Genomic DNA, 15,179 nt, shown 5'->3' with positions numbered 1-15,179 from the left:
CGCCAGTCACCAAGTTTGCTACGCAAGGAGAGTAGTGTTAAAAGGAAAGGAATTTCTTTTCTCCTGAGATTTATATTGTTTTATACATTTAGCTCGTGCTTTCCTCCATCTAGAGTGCATAAATTTAGAGTGAAGGAAAAGTAATTCTCTTTTACCAAGTTGGCTAAGTAATAGCTGCATTCTTTTAACCGCTTGCCGTGCTGAACCAAGTTCCTTTGAGTGATTTCTTTATTATGACACTCTCTTCTTAGGCCCATCAGAACTTCAGTTATCGGCCTTACCTTTTCAATGATATAAATCTTTTGACATTGCAAATTGTATATGGCAATTGTAACAGCCAACACAGATTTGTCGAGACCGTATTATGTCAAAACAATCTAATTTTCTTCTCTGACAGGCCTTGTGGCTAAGAAGGAAGCAGTAGAGAGATATCCAGGCTTTTAGAATTTGGCATTTATTTTTATTGAATATTGATGGTTTAAATGAACATTTATTTTTTTGTTGCCAATGTTTATTGCCCTTCTCCTTCTTGGTTAGGTTGAGCATTCATGGGAGACCGTGGGGTTGGTTTTCATTTCTGGGCAATTTCAGCCCCTTCTTTTCCAAATGTCTGCCTTGGATGCATGCTTGCCTCCCTTTAGAGCCAGGAGTTGTCTTTCCCAGTGTTATCTCAGAGCAGAATTCTAACTGGTTTGTCTGAGGTGGAAGATGGTACAGAATTGATGCTGTAAACTGCTGACTAGTTTACAGTCTTGTAGGAAAGAAACTCGAGCTAGTAACATCACACTGTTGCTCAAATGTTGGTCATTTGACTGGGATGTAAAAGGAGTAAAATGGCCCCAAAGAAGGGCTGCTCTTTTCAGTCTTGCTAAAGAGCATGGACGGTTAGAAGAGCTTCGGAGGAGAGCAGCAGAATTGACTGGCAGTTTGGAAAACATGTCCAAAGAGGACAGATGGAAGGGAGTGAGGTTATGAAACCTGTCAAGAAAGCTAAGGAGAATCATTGCAGAGCCTTTGTTGTGTTAAAAAGCGTTGAAGGGGGGGAAAGGAGTTATCTGTTGGTGGTTAATGATGACTGAGACAAAAAACCTATCAGATTGATATTACTGTAGATTTTAAGTTGGCATTAAGGAAAACCTTTCAAAGCTTGAGGTGGTTAAACCGCCAGCTGATGAGAGAGACTGCAGCATCTCCACTACTGGAAGTTTTTAAAGAGATGGTTACATAACTTCTAGTCAGATGTGACTGGTCAGGTTTAGGCAGTGGTAAACGTGAGAAACAGTTACAAGAAATACAAGCTGAACAAGTGGCGAGCTGCAGAGAAGCAAAGGGAGGAAAAGAAATTACAGATGTTCAAAGTTGGATCTAATTTTGAGATGGCCATAAAAAAACTGTGACGATAGTGCTCAAGATGGCTTCTGAATTTTCATTTAGAAAGGCTTAGGGGATCTTTAGAATCAGGGAGATAGGGGAGTACTGGAATAAGTGGTTTGAGGTCTTTCTGCTGTATTCTGTTTTTTAGTTCCTGCCTTTACTTGTCCCAGAAGTTTTAGGATGCATGTCATCTGAAATCAGGCATAGCAAAAATCACGAATTGCAAGTCCAAAAATACGAACAAACATAAATCTTTACCAGACGGCATTCTCTAGGTCCCACTTTAAGGTGGGAGATGCTTTTACATTCATGAGCAATTTAAAAGGATTCTCTGAAATTTTATTCAACTTCGAAAGGGTTATTGCTTGTAAAGATAATCAGCTGATTCCTCTTAACATAAAACCTTATAGTAGAAGAAATTTAAGTGAGGGCATATCGTTACGTTTGAAATTCCCCCCACCTCTTAGTTCAGTGGGATTATTGTATGCTTTGGGTTGCCCTTTGCTGCTTTCAGTGCTTTGCCAGAACGTTTTGTTCCCCCGGTCCACAAGTTCTTTGTAGCCACTTTCATGTCTTAATTTGCAGAGTATTTGCTTCTTCCTGTTTTAAAAGTTTCAGTGATAGACTTTATACAGCACATCTCTGCAAATTCTCATGCCCTTCCACCCACTTCTGAGGCTTGTTTTCTTTTTAAATAAAAAATAGCTTTCACAGTGATCCAAATTACCATGCCCACTGAACTCTAGTGAAGCTATTACTGGGCCTGTGTTATGTGCAGCAGTTTCTTTTCATAACATTCGGAAATAAATGGAACCCATCAAAATGAATGTGATTCTTGCACTATTGATCTCAAAGGAATTCTGTGTGGAAACAGTAATTGTAAGGCATACTTCATCCCCAGCCTCTCTCCCCAACTTCTCTGTGCTCAGCAAGTGCGTTACTGTGGAAAGCACATCTCTTCATCTTCTGACGTTGTGTGTCATCACTCGTGCTCTGCTTCTACCATTCTTTTTATGTTCCCTAAGTTACTTGCAAGGAAAAACTTGAATGTACAAAGGCGGAAGGAGACATAAGAGGCACGTTGTATTTGGGACTGTCTGTGCTAAGCAGTGTGGAGCTGTGGTTTCTCCCAGGTTAAGTCGCGTCTGATGTCACTGTTGCGTGACGAGTCAAAGCTTTATTTCGGACAGTAATGCCACCGTGGGATCTTGGTGACTGTCCAAAAAGCTTAGCTTCTGCATACATGTTTTCCTCGCTGATTCTGGTAATGGCGCAACAGAATTGTAAATCATCAGCTCTGTGCCAAATGTTAGTAGATGAACGAAGCCATCAGTTCATCCATTACGTTTACCTTGTGAAAAGTGCTGCATTCCTTAAAGGTAACACAAGTAACTTGAAATGTTGCAACGCTTGTCATTGCCTGAGCATTGCTGGCTTGAAGACTCTTGTCGTAATTGATGTATTTGTGCAGCAGGTTCCAAAGAGAAGGCCGTGCTGCCTATATTTAGGATTCACAGCTTATGCCAGAATGTAAAATTTCAATTAGATTATGTAAGCAGGCAGGACTGGCTATTGTTTGGCCATATCCTTTCTTTAAGAATGCTGCAAATTCCGTAGTGTTGGAACAAATACCCTGATGTCATCAAGATCTTCTTCAAGTAGCTCTCTCTTATTTAGCATTTGCATACATTTCTGTATAGACCTTTAATTTAACATAAAGGTGAAAAAGGACAGTAGTAAACTAATTAAAATCTGGGCAAATAAAAGCTTGTACTAATCTTGGCCACTTAGACATCTCCATCATTGCTTTTCCACAGCTGCTAGTCTTAATACCATGAAAATCTTGGATGCCTTAAAATCAGAGGCACCTTACTTCATATATAGCAAATTACTTAGAGTTCAGCAAGGTAAGGTGTTGTGGACTATAATTCAGTTGTTCAAAATATAAGAAATAGCTTTTATATTTTTGTGTACTCAGCCTAGTCCAGTTTAAAAGAGGATTTGAATATGACCAGACCGTGCTTACAATTTTATTTTAATGCTATAGTCAGGGACTGTTAAACTGATGTGTTCTTGCTTTCCTGATCACACCATTACTCTGGGCTGAAGACTTAGCTCACAAGCCTTCCTGTGAGAGGTATCTAAGATGGGAATCGAGGACATTAGTTCAGTCATCTCTGATTATTTGTTTCGTTTGTTTGGTTTTTCTTTTAATTTTCTGTAAAAAACATTTTCATGGCATTTCTCTTTTTTTCTGTTTCTGTCCTTTTGTAGAGAAGGGAATTTCCATAGTGCAAACAATTATTTCCTATCAGCAACAGATTTGCCTTCCTCTCTCCATTCTGTTCCTTTTCTTTTCTTCTGCTCCCCCAGGAGTTTGCATATTCTGCTGTTATTTGGGTTTTACCCAGAAAGGAGAGCGTGGTCTTAGATAAAACAGTCTTGCTTTACTTCGACTGTATGCCATGCATCTTGGAGCTTGGGGGTGTGGTCCTATGGGTACTATGATAATTTGCCCAGTTCCTCCATTCCACGTGGACCTGAGCATTGTAGTATTCTGAGGTGACACCAGCAGGACATGTCATTCCCCAGTACTCTTTCTCATTTTGTTTGACCGTAGTTCCTTACATGCAAAGCAGCTGTAGAGAAGATCAGGATAACTAGCTGACCTTTTCTGAACCTCTGCTTCCACAATTCCAGTATACTTAAGCAAGATAATTTGAAAGACCTGATGTTTTAAGTGGTCTCCAGGAGCCCTGAGGTGGCAAGCTGTAATACTGTCATACTTCTCGTGATCACCTATTCTGCCAGTCCACTGCTTTGATAAAGAAGCAACGCTGAACATCCTTGAGCCATAAGTAGCTTTCCATTCTCCCTCTTGGAGCCCGGTGTGTTAGTTTATTTGCTTGAAATCAGAGGGCCTTGCAAATGGCATGTAATGGAGTTAGCATTGCCATGGCGGGTATGTACAGTGAGGTACTCTCTTGGACAGATCAGCAGTTTGGGCAGAAAGCACTAAAAAGAAATGAGAGACCGACTAGATTGGCCTGTTAGAAGAACAGCATTACTCTTTTAGGGCTGGTTGCGTAGATGGCCTCTGTGTGTAGTATATTGAACATAATTTATCAGCCCATTGGATTTTAGTCCGGAGAGTCTCCAGCACATTCCATTTACATATATATATATATATATATATATATATATATATATTTTTTTTTTTTCAAAGCCATTTGCTCACCAGTAACTTCTTGGGCAGCACTTGCACCTCTCAGTCAGTTCTGGAGCATCCTCAAGCAGAAGCTATAATCTCCATGCAGAATGCCTGCACCTAACAGCACACATCAGTGATTAGAGTGAAAATAGAGGAGGACTCAAGTCATAACCCTCATTGACCACAGCTGCTTTCAGGAGGATTATTGCCCTGCATCAAGGAAATGTGTCTTTTGAATACTTTGGGAAGGCCCTTGGCTCATTGTGTCATTCAGATGCTCTGGCTGCAGTAGGACAGGGATAAAATTCTGTTCTTTCTTCCTCAGATAGCTGTGCTGTGATTCTCTTTATGGCAGGTCTGACTATAATCAAGAGAAGTTTAATTTAGAGTGTGTTTTGGAAGGTGTCCTCACTTTCCCCCTTTTTCTTCAGTCATGAGCATCCTGCTGTCCCTCCTCTTGATGTGAGGGAGTCACTGTGATGGCGCAGTGGTGTAATGTGGCATCAGAGATTTTCAGCAGAGCTTTTGACTCGCACTGTCACAGCCTCCTCTTTTGTTCTAGCATTGTGTTGTTGGCTCCTCTTGTGGCACTCGGCAATTTGAGAAAGGTGTTAAAAGCGTTTAGATGAGGTGCTAAAGGACTTAATTTAGTAGTTGGGTAGAGATAGTGATAGGAGGATGGTTGGACTAGATGATCTTATAGGTCCTTTCCAACCTTATGAACTTATGAACTTATGAAACTTGAATATTCTGCTTCACCAAATGGATCGCGTGATCCCAATTTCCAGGCAGATAAAAATCCCCGACTTGGAATCTTCTTTGCTGTGTTATTTTTCTTCTGGGTATGGAATGAAATGGAGTGAGTGGGAAGTTACCTGCCCTGCTGGAGAGACTGCGGCCTGCTGGTGGCGTTCTCTGTGTTCTTCCCCCCTCCCACTGCATTTCTACATCACATTACTTCTTCAGTCTGCAGGCAGTGCATCCTTCAGTCTGATCTCATTGCAGTTCAGGATGAGTGCAAGTTACCTACAAATTAAGTATATGTACGTGTATCAATTTTTGTATGTAGATAGATGATGTTATTCCTTCTGGGTAGTAACAATTTTCTAGTTCAAAGATGCTTTAATAGAATTCAGCACCGTCTCTTTAATCCCTGTCTAGTTCCAATTTTTTACAAGATCTTTCATTCAGAGGGCTGCTCTTTTTTGATGTCTGTTTGTTTTGTAAATTGGTCTCAATCAATTTATTTCCCTTATTTGCAATGATTTTTTCTTACATCTGTTTACTCTCTTCCCTAATATAAGCAGTGCTTGCATCGTTGTTGCTGTTACCCATTTTGTAGAAACTCTGTGTGCAACTGTTGGATCCCACGTAGGGTAAAAGCGAGGGCGGTTCGTGTGCTTTTTTGTGGTGTGGCTTTTGGTTTTGTCTCTACTTTTGATGTATGATTCTGATAGCCTGGACAGCCTCCTTTTTATTTATCTATTGTAGTTTCATTTACATGGGATTGTACTTCAGTGTATCTCATGATTTGATGCAATAGTTTTGAAACTGATGTAATAGTTGTCCGGTTTTATTTGGTTTTATTTTCCTGGCAAGGAAAAGTGAGGTTTAAAAAGCTTCTGGTTTTTGTGGAGGTTGTTTTTTCTTTTTTTTTCTTCTTTGTAATTAATCTACAATTGAGATGTTGGAGTGTTTTGAAAGTATGATCCGTTAAAGGAATGTGCTGTCAGTTAACAAAACAAATAGAAATCAATCTCTTTCTTAGCTTATCAGTTCTGTCTTCAGTCCAAAGCGAAGTAGCACAGGCAGAACCAGCTACATAGTTATATGTATGTAACTGTGTAGCTACATAATGCCTAGAAGCATTAGTCTCGGGCTTCTTTTTTTTCCCTCAGATAACTCTACCAAATATTAATCATCTAAGCTTTCTCTGGATTGGCTGTTTTACATTTCTCATAGGTGAGGTCTGGTAGACGTACAGGGACAAACTGTATATACAGCTGTCATAGAGAACTCATTTAGACACTGTCTCCTGTGCTGGTACATCTGTTGTCAGCGTGGCTTTGGCACTGACATCCTGCATAGTGGTTCAGAGATGTTAGGGAGCAATGGCTCATGACACTGTGTGCTATCAGAGGAGAGGGATACAGGTTAGGGAGAGAAGGAGCACAGGAGGTGGGAAAGGAAGGAAACTTGACACCTTTCCAAAATTAGTTTAGGTATGGCACTGTCACAAAACTGTTTAAGCTCTGTGATTATCTACCTTGACTTACTGGTTCTCTGAGCCGTCAGAATTTGTCTTCGTCCTATTAGAGATTGAGAGTAGCCCTGGGATGAAGGACATGGAGGTACCACTTGACACGTGCTTGGGTTCAGCCTGCCCCTTGAGCTTTGGCTCAGTGTTAAGAGTGTTGAATAATGCTCATTTCCTCCACGAGTGCCCACTTTGTTTCTTGTGCTACTCTTTCTTTCTGGTGGTGGGGGTTACTTTAAGGCCTTCATCGCTGCGCTTTGTGAGGACTTGGCTGTAAGAGTCGTGGAGGTAGACAGTGGAATGTCACGTGGAATGAGGAGAAGAGGTAGTGAGGTGGATGGTGAGAGCTTAGAGAACAAAAAGAGGGTGGTGCTCTCTCTTTAGTATTTGTGGAGATGAAAGTACTGAGCTGAAGGAGTCCCCTGCCATGTGCTTCTGGGAAATGACAGTGAAATTTTGTACGAGAAAAAGCCTCGAACAACTGGCAGGAGAGGAAGTGTCTCTTCATGATCAGAAATAAAGAATTAAAATAAAAACTAGTGAAAATAGTGCAGCTTGTTTAGCCTCCTGTTGGTCGTACAGTCAACAGAGGAATTTGTTTTGTGTGGTTTTGTAGGTATTGTCTAAGAGGTGCTCTTAGTTTTATCCCTTTGACCAAATGTTGTGCAAAGGATCCCTCACTGCATAGTGGCATCTGAAGGACTGTTCAGGAACAGCAGTTGGGTGTGTTGATTTTAATCGCCCCCAAGGTTTCTGTATTCTTTTCTGAGGAGCTGCTTACAGGGAGTATTTGAAAAGATAATTTTAAACTTTCTTTTTTTCTTTTTTTTTAATGGATCTGCCAATGCAGAGTTGTCTAACAAATATCCCTCCATTCTTAACTGGGATACCAACTTTTAGCACCTAGGATTTTGTGGTTCTTTTTCTCTTTATACCCCTCTGAGTTTTGTGATCTTTCTACCTTCATCACTAGTATCTTTCACACTATTAAGATCTTAATATGTAGTACCCATGGGCTTTGCCAGATTTGCCCTGGAGTGAGATGGTATTTGAACTTGCATCCTGCTTACGGAAGGCATACAAGCTGATGCCCTCGTGGGATGCTTTTAGTTGAAGAAGGGGCATAAGAAAGAGAACTGGAATGTTTTTGTGTTTCAAAACTGTCACTTGGTACAGAAGATGCAAGTGTTTACCTCTTGAAGCATCTTTGAGTACTGTGTAACATTTTTGCTTCCAGTACCCACTCTAGGCTGTTTTAGGTTGTGGTTTCTTCTTGCTACTAGTTGTTCTATGATTATGTGTTACACACCTTGTTAACTCTAGCTTGTTTCCTTCTTCTGACAGCTGCAAATCAAAAAGAGCCCTTGACTCCAAACTTTAAAGTGAAAGATGAACCTAAGGATGAAGAAACCGCAAGTTCAACCTTGTCTCAGCCCAGCTATGTGTTCAGCCAGGAATCTGAAGCTTCAGCTCCCAGTGCGCCGAAGGAGAAACTCAAGCCACAGGAAGCACAGGCAAATATGATGAGGCAGGACATATCAGTCAAGGCAGCATCTGAGCTCCTCATGAAGCTCTCAGGTAGGTGGTTAGTTTAATACTATTCAACTTCTAAATATTTTTTTTTCAAGCATGCTGACTGCCTTTCTGTGCAGAAGTGGTGAGCATTAGAGGCAACTGAAGGAGCAAATGGAATGTCTGTCTGTACAAGTTCATACACGTAAGACAGCTCAGTTTGTGCTGTCACCACGGTACCTAATTACCTGTATTCTGCACAGATTTCACTGGTGTTCAAATCAGTGAGTATGGGATAAGTCAGAAGGAGCTATACCTTAACGCTTTTAGATGCTGTCATTTTTAAAATGTACCAAAACATGTTGGTACCAATCTATTCACATTTGTGTCATTTCATTAACAGCATAAAAATGTGTGTCTGTACTGAACTAACTGAACTGTATCTGATACAGCTTTAAAAATGTGAGGCTTTTAAAGCCTTTCATTTTTTCCTGACAGTATCTTTTACTCAAATTTGGGAGAAAAAAATAAAATAAAAGAAGTGAACTGAGAGCACTTGCTCTTGCCTACACTGCCTTAGTCCTACAGTGTTCTGTCAGACAGTGGGACAGTATGCATGTATATACACATAAGTACTGTTACAGCTGAAGGAAGTCAAATAGCAATGTATGTTCTGCTGATTATGCTTTATCTGACTGCTGGAATTTGCGTTTAACTTCAAGGAAAGTAGCAGGTTTGAATCTGTACCCCTGGGAACAAGTTTTTAAGTGAATGATGAAGAGGATTCGGACTTCTAATACACTTAAGTTTTTAGTACCAGGCAATAAATGCTGGTCTCGGCGGTTAGGAGTCACACTTCCCCACCTCAACTGGATCAGCGCTTCAGTCTTATCCAGAACTGAGGATTACTTTTTTTTTTCTTTTTTATTATAACTTCAGCAACTTCTGAAGTCTATAACAAATCTACCCAAATTATTTGGCTTTGAGCTCAAAGTTATACCTCAAAGACTTTAGTTTAACTGGGATTTCTCTCATGAGTTGTAACATATAATTAATTGATTAATTATAATTAATTTTTTAATTTAATTAATAAATTAAATATAATTAATTAATTAATTGACTCCTGCTCATCCCTGCAGGCATGAACAATTTGAGTTACTGGTTTGCAGGCCTTGGTGTTGATGGAGCTAAAAGAGCATCCCGGATGTAAATATTGATCAGAGCAGATGTTTCCCAATTTTTCAAGCTCCCAAATGCTAAACATTTTGTCATGGATGAAGTGTGTTGTTGCTATTGGTATTTGGTTCAAGTACGGTGTTCTCATAACAGAACATTCTGGACGAATGAATGCTAACAGATTACTTTATTTTTCCTGGTCCATTTAAATTAATAACTGTATTTCCATAAAGGAGTACTTCCACGAAGAAGGAACTTCACAACTTAATGATTTTTCACATGCCTGAAGACCCACTGTGGTTTTTGACTCTGAATGTTAAATTCATTAACAGCAGGCTGTGTTTAGTTTTAATACAGACTTAATTGTATTAGAGCATTAATGACTTAATGTCTGTTCATGTAAGTGAAATCTGGCGTATATGAGCTCTTGATCAGGTCTTCAGTAATTCTACTGGGGACTCCCAGTATTTAAAGGTTCTGTTAAGAAATGGACTAGTATAATATTTCTCCTACGATCTTTCAGTGACTGACATATCATTTTTAGTGACGGGCATATCATTTCCATCCATCCAGTTAAAAGAAAACAACTGATCTGGTATGTTAGCATAGAATACCCATTTGAAAGAAACGGTCCTTGTGGGATAGCAGTTCCAACTGAAGTACAGATCTTCAACCTACATTTACAGAAGAACGTAAAATAACAACCGTTTTATACAAATGTGTCAAGGTGTGCAGTTCATTACTGTCTTCACTGAGATAAGACAGAATAGTACTCCGATCCATTTGAGAAGGTAGAGAAGTGGAGCAAATCACTCTCATCTCAGCCTGGTATCATTCCTGCATGGTTTTACATTCTTAATAAACATCGCACAAAATCACTTGTAAGAAATGGAAGTAATGTATTTCAGATGCTCATAAAACAGCTTTCTGCATTCTTACCCATTCTCTTTTATGGCAGCGCTAGTTTAATTCTCACATTGTTTAACTAAGTGAACTCTGATCAGTTCTATGCTCCCAGTCTTGAAAGATGGAAGGTAGGTTCCAGAGGAGATTGAAATTTGAAATATATGTTTGCATTTACACGCTGATGTTGTGGTTTAAAAGCTCATTTTCTGTTGCGGGAGTTGTGCTGCTAATACGTCTGGAGTATGTATCGTGTCTCAGGAGCATATATTCCTTCCCCTTCTTGTCCAAAAAGCAGCGTGTAGCTGGAGCTATATAAATTGTATTCCAGATATTTTATAAATAATATTCTACTCTGATGTCTTGAACCAGCTTGGTAAGTCTGTCCTTCCTAGAAGTGTTGTCTGTATCCCATCTGCCTTCATTTCAGCTGTACCTTCTTTGTGAGGTGGAGTCATTTTGCATTTCTGTAGTAACATAGGTCCGTTTGCCCTTTTTTCAGTGGATCAGTTCCCCATATACTGCAGATATGCTCATTATCAGTACCAAACCTGTCACCTCTGTGTGCTGTTCAGTTCCTTTGGGTTTTTCTGTGCTTCAGTAACTCAGGTTGCACAGTGTTTCTCATAATGCCCCAGTTTTATAGCACAATGTGTCATAATTTTTGGGTTATCAGTAGTTGAAATTAATGTGTGTTTATTTCTTCACGAGGTTGTGAAATAATAGCTTGCATGCAGTTAATTCCAAAACCATCTTTGTTCAGCTCTATTTATTATTAGCTAATTGTACAACAGTTCAACACTCCTTCAGTACAGCTGCTTGTTGTGGGTTTTTCTTTTGATTGGTCACGCTAGTTTTCTCTTTGATGCCTCATAATTAATTTTGTTAGCCACTATATCTTAGGTTTAATTGAAACCACATTGATAGAACTTCTATTAAGTAAAGTGGCAGAAAATAAAGACAAACGGGTTGTACAATTCTAGCGTATGTTGAAGGCCAGAGCACTCCAGTGCTGTTCCCATTGCAGAAATACCCATTGGGTTCTTGGATGCAGAATAGTGAAGGACTGTCTGAGAAGACTCAAAACTGGCTTGTACCAAAGCCAGTCCAGTCCTAACAGTGCAGATTTGAAGAGGAGCTAAACAACAGAACCATTTGTTCAAGTTCAAGAGTGCTACCCTGTGCTTGTGTGACTCAACAGTCGATGTTAGAGACTGAGGTATATGTTGCATACACTATTATATTTTTCTTGTGTGTGCATTAGGTGGCACAGAAACTAGTTGTCCTATGTATTTTGTTTTTCTTAACTTGGTGGTCTGTTCTGGGAAGTACTTGTATGCTGGGCTGCTGTCTTTGGAGACAACTGTTGTCAGGACTTTTCCAAGTGTGTCCATAGATCATAGAAGAGCTGCTGAGCACTTTGATCCGTGCTCTGAATGCCTTGATAGTAGAGGTATGAGTGAAAACTGTGGGAAGGTTTTTGTTGCTTGGTCTCCAAGTGGCTCGTTAAAGGCTTTAGGCAGCAGTGGGTACTTATGTAGAAGCCCAGAGATGTAAGTGGTTAAGTGTCTGACCCAGGTGGTCTTTAAGGTCCATTACAACCCTAACCATTCCGTGACACTGTGATTCTGCGAACATCTGAGGGGTCGGATGTGTTCTGCAGGTAGTGTCGTTCAGGTAAGCACCGTATTCCTAATGTTGGAACAGAAGGAGCAGCGGATGCATATTGGTAATTTCAGATTTGTCTAGTGCTTTAATTTTATCTTTCCCTTTTGTTTTACATTGCTGTGAGACTGAGCCTCTAGCTGTGAAATTCTATAACGTGGGATTTCTTAGTTCCACTTCAAAAAATATCCTGCTTTTTGCTGTTTTTTGTTTTTTTTTTTAATGGGGGGATCATCTTACATTGATTCAGGGCCCATTGACATTGTCTTTTATAATAACAGCAGCTTGAAAAAATAGTAGCAAAATGAAGCATCAAGCACAGCACCCTAGGGAACATCAGATGTTACTTGTTGTGTCTGTAGCACAACCTCCAGGGCTCACCAACTGTTCCCTGCCTCTAAGGTTTTTATTTAAGCTGTTTTAGGGCATGTTTATTTCTAGCAAATCAGAACAATTAGCATAACAAGATGCCTGATTCTTCGTACTGAGAGCTTTTGAAGTCAGTACAAGTTGACCTGCTAGTTACCCTTGTCCGCTTGATTGCAAAAACTAGTACACAAGTCCAATTCATGAGACATATGGGAAAGGCTTTCTTTTCTAAGTTGATCATGAAGTTGATTTGTGAGGCTGATGGACGTTTCAGCACATACAAGTATCTTAAGTTTTGGGTGGTAAGATGAGGTTTTAAATTAAACGATCAGAAGAAGCATGATTTAGCAACATTTCACTTGATTTCAGGAACAGAAAGTCATTGGGCTACTATAGTATCAGCAAAAACGGGTTGATTTTGTGTTTTTTATTAGTTCTGTTAGCTTGATTTTTGGCTTTTATCTCACATGAGGCGAAACATACTGTGCTGCATTTGAAGAGCATGTTTAGCATATCCTCTGTATTTAGGGCTGGTTGTGGTCAGCATGTGGAATGCTGTACTAGTTTGGAGCTCTCTGCTGAGAATTCAGAGGGTCTAGAGGAAGGCCGCTAAGGTAATTAAGGTTTTAGGGTTCATGACCTGGGAGGAGGTACTGACAGAGCTGAGCCTGTTTAGTCTGGTGAGGGGAGACTCAAGGCAGATCTAATAACAGCCTGCTGGTACTTGAAAGGGACTTGGAAAAACTGTAGAGTTCAACTTTTATCAGTAGTTGCAGGTGGTAGGCAGTAGTTGCAGGTAGGTTAGGCTGACCAGCCTCTAGACAGAAGCCAAAGTACTTTTGTCAGTAATAGCACTTGGGGGAAGTGACGACTAACAATTATTTGTCTGCGTTTTGAGGTAGAAAACAGTATTTGTGTACAAATAAACTTAACGATTGCCTTTTGCATCTTGTGAAATGTGATCTTTCTAGGCCAGATGTAGTGCCAGGGACTCACTGGATTGTAGGTATACTACAGTGGAGATGCACACAGCATCTTATCCCACAGTCCTAATCCCTCTTGTCCATATCAGAGTACTTACTGAAATGTGCTGCAGGTCACCCCTGGTTGTCATGTTCCCAGGGATGCAGGGGTGTTGTGTAGGGAAATCTCCTCATGGCATATAGTTTGTCACTTTGTGTATTGATTGAGCGGGGTGGCTGGTACACCCTGCCAACTTCTGCTTTGCAGTGAAGATTTAGGAATATTTGATGTCTGCTCTTGTCTCTCCTGAGTTCTAGCCCTGTTTCTTCAACTGTGAAGCACGTGGAGTCTAAGCAAATTGCTTAGGATTTGGAAAGCTTGCTTTTTCAAGTGTTTTTTGAGCTACGGCGTGTTACTACTGGATGTCATTGTGTGTATTGGTGTACATCTACGCAGCAAATGCAGGTGTGCAAATGAACATCAGTGCTCGTAACTTGAGCAGGTGCATATCTTAAAGTTTGCTGTTTGTGTTTCTTGTTTTGTAAAGTAATTACTGTTTTGACGTGTCTTCTGAAGTGCTGTGGAAGTCTAGAATTGAGAAGCGTTAAATAGTGCCTGTTGTGGCTTTACTTACCACTGTGTTACAATGTGTATTTGGTTTTGAGATATCTAGGATTGCAGATCCAGGAAAAAGAGAAATCTTTTCACAGTCCCTCTATTTGCAGTGAATGGTGTAAGTCTACGTGCTTGCTATGCTTCTGTTTTATCTTCCTCTTTTATGCAAAAAAAAAGGTGCATTTGTCTTGACATTGGCAACTTCTTGCACATGTCCTGAAACCATCAGCAAGAAATTCCAGTGGTTTTATTCTCACTGGTTTCACTTGACGTTTTTTGCATTGTTTTCCTGTGAGCTGAGAATTCATGAAATAGAATTTTATCTATTTTAAGGTGGTGCTGTAGCAGTGAAATCATTTAACTGTGCTGATTTGCTCTGGAAACATATTTCTTCTGTTTGTCTCCTTTCCATTTTCTGATACAGGTGTTGGATTGTGGTTGTCCCAGCTTTGAATGAAGTAGTTCGAATGAAGTTTTAGCTCATCCTAGAACTTGGCAATCTGTCTGAAGCTGTAGAGAGGCACTGTGTGGGGGTACCTTTCTGTCTCACTGGGTGCAAGTAGTTCATTGAGGATTTTGTAAATCAATTGATTATAAAGGTATACTGTAAAGAGTATCTCCGTAGCTTCATAATACTACATCCACAAATGCAATAATTTTCTCTAATTTTGTTCAGCTCCTTCTGTATAAAACAAAAAAAAAAAAACAAAAAACAAACAAAAAAAAGGAAGGTGTATTAGGTCATTCAGTTCCTCTGCTGCCAGGGAAGCAATGTTCTCTGCTGTATGCTGTACTGTTGCTTCCAGTTTAATCTGAAATGAATAGCAGACCGTGTTTAAATCAATAGCAGACCAGATCACAGTCCAGACACTTTAAAGTTGTGTGAGTTGGTAGTCTCCACTGTTGGTTTGGGTTTTTTTGTTGTTGGGATTTTGTTTGTTTGTTTGTTTGTTTTTCCTGGGATTCGGATGTTTCTACTTTTATAAAAATCTGGGTGAAGAAGATTACTCCTGTATACTAATATTGAATTGCAGTACAGTGCAGTTTATTTAACATAGTCCATGTGGTCGAGAAGAGATGCAGCAGTGGGGAAAATAGCCAAAGCTAGCGTGGCTTTAATTATTTGAATGGAGA

At 39.9% G+C, this 15,179-nt stretch overlaps 1 protein-coding gene across 4 annotated transcripts in view; it reads left to right on the top strand.

The window, feature by feature from the left end:
- ZNF827 (zinc finger protein 827) overlaps positions 1 to 15,179 on the top strand; it is a 94,221-nt gene that overhangs the window by 42,978 nt on the left and 36,064 nt on the right. For all 4 annotated transcript variants that reach the window (XR_010622202.1, XR_010622203.1, XM_065736368.1 and 1 more), the window contains exon 5: positions 8,187 to 8,420. Coding sequence is in view for 2 of the 4 variants with exons in the window: in XM_065736368.1 (XP_065592440.1) it covers positions 8,187 to 8,420 (234 nt within the window). In the remaining 2 variants the exon portion in view is untranslated. The remainder of the gene's footprint in view (positions 1 to 8,186; positions 8,421 to 15,179) is intronic.

Source organism: Cyrtonyx montezumae, unplaced genomic scaffold (assembly GCF_038088225.1).
Source record: "Cyrtonyx montezumae isolate F1298 unplaced genomic scaffold, pur_monq_1.0 scaffold_2, whole genome shotgun sequence".
Taxonomy (NCBI): domain Eukaryota; kingdom Metazoa; phylum Chordata; class Aves; order Galliformes; family Odontophoridae; genus Cyrtonyx; species Cyrtonyx montezumae.
This window is presented reverse-complemented; position numbering and strand designations above follow the sequence as displayed.